The 9,216-nt window shown below is 42.0% G+C and overlaps 1 protein-coding gene across 2 annotated transcripts; it reads left to right on the forward strand.

Annotated features, from left to right (window-relative positions):
• Positions 1-4,298: 4,298 nt before the first annotated feature.
• LOC121797115 (calcium-dependent protein kinase 32-like) lies at positions 4,299-7,415 on the forward strand. Of its 2 annotated transcripts, XR_006049796.1 has the most exons (9): positions 4,299-5,308; positions 5,573-5,696; positions 5,777-5,920; positions 6,097-6,249; positions 6,331-6,446; positions 6,529-6,696; positions 6,780-7,010; positions 7,082-7,297; positions 7,397-7,415. XR_006049796.1 is itself a non-coding variant. In XM_042195839.1 (8 exons), the coding sequence occupies exons 1-8, from the start codon at positions 4,814-4,816 to the stop codon at positions 7,235-7,237; spliced, it is 1,587 nt and encodes a 528-aa protein (XP_042051773.1). In that variant the 5' UTR covers positions 4,299-4,813; the 3' UTR covers positions 7,238-7,365. The 2 variants fall into 2 exon arrangements, 1 of the variants encoding a protein (XP_042051773.1); XM_042195839.1 differs by lacking the exon at positions 7,397-7,415 and having other exon boundaries at positions 7,082-7,365.
• The last annotated feature ends 1,801 nt before the right edge of the window (positions 7,416-9,216 follow it).

The raw sequence follows: 9,216 nt of genomic DNA on the forward strand, positions 1-9,216 counted from the left end.
TGCATTGCCCAAAGTAAAATTGACCCTAAGGAGAGTGAGTGGATTTTTTATTGTGGGGCAACTGATACTATGACCTACGATCTGAAAGATTTTTGTGAATTTAATGGGGCAACTAAAAGCCAAATTCAAACTGCCGATGGAGAGTTGACCGCTGTGGGTGGGAGTGGAACCATTGAAATATCCCCAACCCTGAAGCTTACAAATTGCCTCTATGTGCCCAAATTATCTCATAAACTTATGTCTATCAGCCACGTGACGAAAGAATTAAACTGTACGTTACTAATGCATCCAAATTTCTGTGTATTACAGGATATCAGGACGAGGAGGATAATTGGGTGTGGCACTGAGCGTCAAGGTCTTTATTATGTGGATGAGATTACTCAACAAGGTGGCACCGCGATGCTTGCTCACGGATCTGCAAATCGGGAAGCTTGGTTGTGGCACCGCAGATTGGGGCATCCATCCTTGGGTTATTTAAAATTGCTTTTTCCAAAGTTTTCCCATTTTAAGGATATTACTTGCGAATCTTGTGTTTTGGCAAAAAACCACAGACAATCCTTTAGATCAAGTGATACTCGTGTTAAGACTATTTTTTCTCTAGTGCATGCCGATGTTTGGGGTCCAGCTCCTATTGTTGGTGATCATGGTTTTAAATATTTTCTCATTTTTGTGGATGACTGCACTAGATTGACTTGGGTATATTTTTTGAAGCATAAATCTGACGTTTTTGAAAAATTTACCCGTTTCTTTACAATGATCCAGACACAATTCCAAACCACAATCAAAATTCTTAGATCCGATAATGGTAGGGAAATTGTTAACAAAGACATGACTGATTTTTTTAAAGAAAAGGGGTTAGTTCATCAAACTACTTGTCCTTACACTCCTGAACAAAATGGTGTAGCTGAACGAAAGAATAGGATAATCCTAGAGGTCAAGAGAGCCCTGTTTTTTGACTCAAATGTTCCTAAATTTTTATGGCCCGAAGCTGTTGCCACTGCTGTCTACCTGATTAATCGTTTGCCTACAAAAATTTTGGGTATGAAAACTCCTTTGCAGACTCTCGCATCCCTTACTGATATTCCCCCACCTCTCATACTTCCGCTCAAAATCTTTGGTTGTTCCGTTTATGTGCATGTACCGAAACACGAAAGAGGAAAATTTTCTGCATGTGCAATAAAATGTGTTTTTTTGGGGTATGGGGTAAATCAGAAGGGCTATCGATGCTATCACCCGGGGTCTAGGAAGGTTATAACAACCATGAATTGTAATTTTCTAGAAAGTGGGAGTGTTGTTCAGGGGGAGTGTGATAAAATTGGACCCCTCAGTTTTCCGATGCCACATCCAAGTATCTCGAACGTGGAACCAACAGAACAAGCTAGTGTCACTGCCGAGTCAGTCACATCTGCTGTAGAGCCTCCTCAACCGCCTACGCCTGAATCGAGTCCTCCTCCAGTGATATCCGAGGTAATTCCTGAAACTAGCTCAGATAATACAGTTATTACTCCTGACAATTTTGGCGTAGACGAGAATGAGAATGCAACAATTGATGGTGATACCGGGCGCTATATACTCCCCAACAGAACTACTCGTGGGGTCCCGGCTAAGAGATACAGTCCTGAGAGGATTAGTAGAAGCCGATATTCTATGGCGAATCTGGCTAAAGCAAATCTAACAGAGATGGCTAGGGCGTTTGAAGCAGCACTTTACGAAGAATAAGAAATCCCATATTCGGCCGAGGAGGCTATGAAAATTGCTCACTGGCGAGAAGCAATGCTAGTAGAAATGCGGGCTCTGATGAAGAGCAATACAATGGAAGTATGTCTTAAACCTGATGGAGTTCGAACTGTGGGATGCAGATGGGTCTTCACTATCAAACGGAGGCCAGATGGGTCGATTGAAAGGTATAAGGCGAGACTTGTGGCCAAAGGATACACTCAGACTTATGGAGTTGATTATGCTGAAACATTCTCACCGGTAGCAAAAATGAGTACTATTCGAGTGCTCTTCTCAATAGCGGCAGTCAGGGAATGACCACTACATCAGTTCGACGTGACAAACGCATTCTTACATGGGGAACTGAAGAAGCCCATTTACGTGGAGCCACCACCTGGATTTGTTGGAGATTTCGAAGGAGGAAAGATTTGCAAACTAAAACGAACACTATATGGGCTAAAGCAGTCACCTAGAGCTTGGTTTGGGAGATTCTCTGAGGCAATGAAGAAGTATGGGTATAAACAAAGCAACTCTGATCATACATTATTCTTGAAGAAAAGAGAAGGAAAGATTACATGCCTCATCATCTATGTAGATGACATGATTCTCACGGGAGATGATGAAGAGGAAATAAGCAAGCTAAGGAAGAATTTGTTTGCAGAGTTTGAAATGAAGGACTTGGGATTACTAAAGTACTTTCTGGGTATAGAAGTGCTAAGGTCAAAGAAGGGGATCTACATCAGTCAGAGGAAATATGTACTTGACTTGTTAACCGAGACAGGACTACTGGACTGTAAGCCAGCAGATACTCCTATGGTTCAGAATCATGGTCTGCGGATAGTTGAAGGAGCTAAAGCCACTCACCGCACGAGATATCAACGTTTAGTTGGGAAATTGATATACCTATCCCACACTAGACCCGACATAGCTTATGCAGTTGGAGTAGTTAGTCAGTTTATGCATGCACCTCAAGTAGCTCACTGGGAAGCAACACTGAGGATTGTTCGATATCTGAAAGGGACAGCGAACCATGAGATTCTATTTGAGAATCATGGACATTTAGAGATTCATGGATTCACGGATGCTGATTGGGCAGGGAACCCAAATGACAGAAAATCAACTGCTGGATATTTTACCTTTGTGGGAGGAAATCTTGTCACGTGGAGAAGCAAAAAACAGAAAGTGGTAGCCTTGTCAAGTGCAGAAGCTGAATTTCAAGGGATTAAGAGTGGGTTGACTGAGATTCTGTGGCTGAGGAAATTGATGACTGAGTTGACCTTAAACTCACAGAAGTCATGTAAGTTGTTCTGTGATAATAAGGCGGCAATCAGTATATCTGAAAATCCAGTTCAGCATGATCGGACAAAACATGTCGAGGTGGATCGACATTTCATCAAGGACAATATAGAGGCCAAGACGGTAGAACTTCCTTTTGTGAGATCTGAAGATCAGTTGGCGGATATACTCACGAAAGCTGTCGATGCAAGAAGCTTCCATGAGGTATTGGGCAAGTTAAGTATCGGTAATCCCATTACTTAACTTGAGGGGGAGTGTTAGAAAGGAAAATATGTAAGTAAGGAAAATAGGTAAGCAAGGAAAAAAAAGTAATTAGGGAATGAGTATTATGGCAAATCTTGCCAATTTTATATAACCCTTGGCCTATTTAAAGGAGGCGTACCTATTGTAATTCTCTGAACAAGTTGAATGAATAATACTCATATCTTTCAACAATCTCAATTTAATTGAAATGCATAATTGTACTTGTCATATTCTTTTATGTTGATTCTCAATTCTCCATGTACCAAAGTAATAGTAACATTGTTAACATCCTCGTCAATGAACTTGCTCTCATTGTTAGAAACTAAAAGAAAACTATTGAAGAGGAAGATAAAGACGATATGTGTGAACATGTATTTAAGTGTAAATACATGGTATTGGGATTTAAAAAATAACATGAAAAATAGGTAAAAATCCGTTGAATAATAGTGTTGCTTATTGTCATAAATTAAATCCATTGGTTTGGTACCTCTACACCAAGTCCCAACAACCGAATCACACGTTGAACAATCTATTGATTAGATAATATGTCTAAGAATAATTCTGCATTACTAAGCAACTAACATAATGATTTGTAGAAGTCGTGCTCTTGATTCCAACAAACTTTGAACACGTCTCACACAAATTAAAATATTAACAGCTGTTAAAATTACGAATGATAAAAATAGTGAAATGATACTATTTAAATGTAGTAATTTAGTAGAAGATGAAATAAATGACGATGATCCTTTAACATTAATGATAGTGGCTTTTCTGAAGGTATAACTACAAGGTTAATGTATGATATAGTACTATATGTTTCTAACCATTAACAAATTAATCCATAATATTTGCTTATAGCTTAGACCACGTATAAGAACGTGGCAATCATTTTTATTTACTAAATAAATAATTAAATATTATCTACACAACCTGATTTTTGGTAATTGTCTGATTTAGTTAAAATTGTAGTAAATGTACATCGATGTAATTATAATGCCATCTTAAAAGTCATGGTAAAATACTTCCATATCTTTGAATAGTAATTTTGTTAGTTTGAGCTCTGTTTGGGACTTTTCGAAATACTTCTGTTTCAACATTTTCTTCCATCCCAAACCCCCTTCCCTCCAAGAAATTTCCTTCTCCAGCTCCCAAAATCCTTAGATAAATTAGCCTAAAATCATACATATTGCAGAGAATTGTTTCTTTCAGACCTTCATCTTTTTTTTTTCTTGAGAAAAAACTTGCACTTTTCTCTGGGTATTTGTTTCCCACTGAAAATTTCCAATCTTCAAGGATCTGTTTCCTTTTGCAGTTTGAGTTTCGAAGCAAATTATTGAGTAACAAACCATTCTATTTTCACGTCTTTTTTCATTCCTTGATTGTCACGAACTCCACTGCTACTTATCTTCAATCTTTGGCTTATTGATCAAGAAAAGTGAGAATTTTCAAATATTGTAGCGCCTGTTGGTCAAAGATTGAAACTTTATCCTCTTTTCGATTTATCTGCTTTGGTTGAAAACCAGAAAGAGAAAGGCAAAGGGTTTGATTTAGTGAAACGATGGGAAATTGTTGTGCAACACCACAAACATCCGATGAGAAGTTGAACGGAAAGCATAAAAGAAATCCATTTGCAACGGATTACGGTGTGCCAAATGGTGGCCACAAATCCTATGTGCTGAGCAATCCAACAGGGCACAATCTGGAGGAGGTTTACGAGCTCGGCCGCGAGCTCGGGCGGGGGGAGTTTGGGGTGACATACATGTGCATTGACAAGGCGACAGGGGAGAAATTCGCCTGCAAATCCATCTCCAAGAAGAAGCTGAGGACTAGGGTGGATATTGATGATGTTAGGAGGGAGGTTGAGATCATGAGGAAACTGCCTAACCATCCCAACATTGTCAGCTTGAAGGATGCCTATGAGGATGATCATGCTGTGCACTTGGTTATGGAGCTCTGTGAGGGCGGTGAGCTATTTGATAGGATTGTTGCTAGAGGGCATTACACGGAGAGGGCTGCAGCGGCCGTGACTCGGACCATCGTTGAAGTTATTCAGGTGAAGGGGTCTCATCTGATTTGTTTTTTATCTTGGTTGCTTTGGTGGATGATGATTTCTAGGTTTATGGATCACTTGCTCTTTTGTGTTTGGATTACTTACTATAGTAGATTTCAAAAATGTTTGATAATTATGTGATTCCAACTGCTTTTAGTTCAATGGGCTGATTCTTGGATGTTTGTTGTTTTCTATTTGTTGCATTATTCCATGTCTCTATAGGTTTAGTCCAATTAGTGGTGTGGATTGTGATCTCTCCGTTTGCAGGTCTGCCATCAGCATGGGGTTATGCACCGTGATCTCAAGCCCGAAAACTTCTTGTTCGCCAACATGAAGGAAACAGCACCACTTAAGGCCATTGATTTTGGACTTTCAGTCTTCTTCAGTCCCGGTAACAACATGCTCATTATTTCTTTCCTTCCTTCAATTACTCCTATATATTAATCTGTTTCAACTTTCAACATTGTACAGGACAAAGATTCAACGAGATCGTGGGAAGTCCTTACTATATGGCCCCGGAGGTTCTAAAGAGAAACTATGGTCCAGAAGTAGATGTCTGGAGTGCTGGTGTCATCCTCTACATCTTGTTGTGTGGTTTCCCGCCTTTTTGGGCCGGTTAGTTAGCTTGCGCAACCTCTCGAGATACATACTTTCACATATAACTGATCCTAGTTCAAGTTTGATATTGCTTTTGTTAACTAGTTTGATTTAGACTGATATAATTTGAGTGTACTCACAAGAGTTTTATTATTATTGCAATTCGTTGGCATAAAATTTACGTCTAACTGCAGAAACTGAACAAGGCGTGGCTCAAGCAATCATTCGTTCGGATGTGAAATTCAAACGGGATCCTTGGCCTAAGGTCTCCGATAAAGCCAAGGACCTGGTGAAGAAGATGCTCAATCCAGATCCAAAACTGCGGCCTACTGCACAGGAAGTTCTAGGTAATGTAAAATTGGTGCATTGTGCAAACTCCTTGCTCATCTTCCAGCTATATGCTAACGAGTGTAGCTGCTCCGTTGCAGATCATCCTTGGTTGCAGAACGCTAAAAGTGCTCCTAATGTTTCTCTGGGTGAAACTGTAAGAGCTAGACTGAAACAATTCTCCACTATGAACAAGCTCAAGAAGAGAGCATTAAGGGTAACTTCATGTCTCCGGACTTGCATTAGTTGGTTGTGTTGCATACGCGTTTATCTTTGCTAAGTCTCTTTCCCAAACGCAGGTCATTGCTCAGCATTTATCCGTGGAGGAAGTGGCCGGAATCAAAGATGGATTCCAGGTGATGGACACTAGCAAGAGGGGGAAAATAGACACGAACGAGTTGAGAGCCGGTCTGCACAAGCTTGGCCATCATATTCCAGAAACTGACATTCAGTTTCTCATGGAAGCTGTAAGTGTTCCTGTTCCATCGAACTCTAGATTCTGATGAGACGGTCGCCTCTCATTTGTCCTTGTTCCCAATCTGCTGTGCAGGGTGATGTGGACAAGGATGGTTTCCTCGACTATGGTGAGTTTGTGGCGATATCTGTGCACCTGAGGAAGATGGGCAGCGATGATCATCTACGCAAGGCCTTTGAGTTCTTCGACAAAAACGAGACTGGCTATATAGAGATCGAAGAACTGAGGGACTCCCTCACAGATGAGGCAGAGGCGTTGAGTGAACAAGTCATCAATGCCATTATCCAAGATGTAGACACAGATAAGGTCCGGTTTTATTTTTCGTTGCTTTCTTGTGTTTTCTAATGTTTCGCCTCATATAAACAATGTGTGAGCAGGACGGGCGCATAAGTTATGAGGAGTTTGCGGCCATGATGAAGGCGGGGACGGACTGGAGGAAGGCGTCGAGGCAGTACTCGAGAGAGCGGTACAACAACCTCAGCCAAAAGCTTATGAAAGATGGATCTCTTCAGATGACCAACGTCCCTAGCTAAGAAGAAGATATGGTTTTTGTATGAATTCCTCTTGGTTTTGGTCAAGACTAGAAAAAATAGGTTGTAATTTTGTTTTATGAAAATATGAGTTGTAACTATTTTCTGCTCCAAAATATTCGGTTAATATATACTGATGAGTCCGCGAATTGTTGATGTTAGTGAATGCAGGAAAATACAGATCACGACACAGAGAATTTTACGTGGTTCGATTTACTGAGGTAAATCTACGTCCACGGGGAGAAATGGGGGCAGGTTTGTATTGCTTGATCTGGAATTACAGCTTACAACACAGACTTGCTATATGGTATTTTTCTCTAGAGAGCTTCTAACCCCTTTCTATCAGATCTAAGTTCTATTTATACATTGAACTAAGATCGTGGCTTACATCATCACTCTAGGTCGTGGAGGTCGTGTAGGTCATGGCCTAAGATCGTGGCCTGAGTTGACGCCACGTGGTAGTGGGTGTGTTGGAAGTTGTGGAAATCCTGCATGGGTCCACTAACTCCTTGTTCGGTCGAAAACTGAGACCGAACTGCTTTGGTTGCCGATCTGAGAGTAGAGCTTGATGCCGACCTGAGAGCAGAGCTTGGTTGGCTTTTACCGAGCTGTAGGCTGAGGCCGAACTCTTTGGTAATGCCGAACTCGCAGAGCTTGATTGGTCGGCTTTTACCGAGCTGTAGGCTGAGGCCGAACTCTTTGGTAATGCCGAACTCATACTCTTCCTTGGGCTTTGGGCTGATGGGCCGTCATTGCTGTCGGGCTTGTTTAGTACGCACCCCATCACTACCCCCCCGAAAGACGAAGTGAATCACTTCGGCGAAGCGAGTCACTTCGGCATTCTGGATAAAGGTACGGGGGAGGCTGACGTCAGGGGACGTGCCTTGCATGTGGCTGCATTAAATGCGACAGTAAAATCCGGCCGTTGAATCCTGAAAAGGTGGGATTCGAAACGGTGCGACGATTTTGAAATCTTCGCCGAATCTGATAAATACCTCCCTTCTTCATCATTGAAGCACTTTTGCGACTGCTTCTTCTGCACTCTATCTCCTTTGCGAAAATTCTCTCTCCGCTTTCAAGAACTTCTTCAGACTTTCTTCACCTTCAAAAAGTAAGAAAAATGTCTTCTTCTTCTTCGGAGTCGGGTAGCGGTAGGAAAGGGGATAAGGGGTCTCCTAGCCGGAAAGAATCCGGGGAGAAGACCGTAGAGTACTTTCACAGCGTCTTGAGTAAGGACACCGTGATATCTCTACACGAAAAATATCTTCTTCCCGGGGGGAAGGCGGTGGTTCCCGACGATGATCATAGGGCTAACGACCCGCCGGAGGGTTATGCCACCGTTTACGAAGCCTGCTTAGAATGCGGGCTTCGTTTCCCTCTTCCCCCACCTTTTGTAGAGCTTCTTGATTTTTTTCAACTCCCTTTAGGTCAGGTGACTCCGAACTCTTGGAGGCACTTATCGGCTTTTGCTGCCGAACTGCGTAGGCTAAATAAGGATCTGTCTCTGAGGGCAATCCTTAATTTTTTCCAGTTTAAAAGGAAGGGATCTTGGTTTTACTTGATCCCCTTACAGCCTTTTAGGGCCTTCTGCAAAACCAAGTGGCCGAAATGGCAAAACCGTTTCTTTTTTTATAATAGGACTTCGGCTCCGGGCTTTCCTTGGAGAAGGCCGAAGTCCGTGATTCCCCATCCTCGGTTAGAACCGTTGGCCGAGCTCGAGGGCGAGCTCAATAAGATTCCTATGATTAGGAAACAGTATTCGGAAACTGAGCTCGTCAAGGGCGACCTCGTGTTCAATATCTCGTCTTCGGACGAAGAGGCCGAGGGTGAGGATTTCTCTTTTATGCTTTACTGCTTTAGCGGCGAAAACTAACCTTGCTTTCTTGCTTTTTGGCAGTGTACATGCTGAATAAGGCTATCCGAAAGTCCTCCGGGCTTGAGGAGCCGGAGAAAGAGAAGGCTACCAGCTCGGCGCCTGATGC

Source organism: Salvia splendens, chromosome 3 (assembly GCF_004379255.2).
Source record: "Salvia splendens isolate huo1 chromosome 3, SspV2, whole genome shotgun sequence".
Classification (NCBI taxonomy): Eukaryota; Viridiplantae; Streptophyta; class Magnoliopsida; order Lamiales; family Lamiaceae; genus Salvia; species Salvia splendens.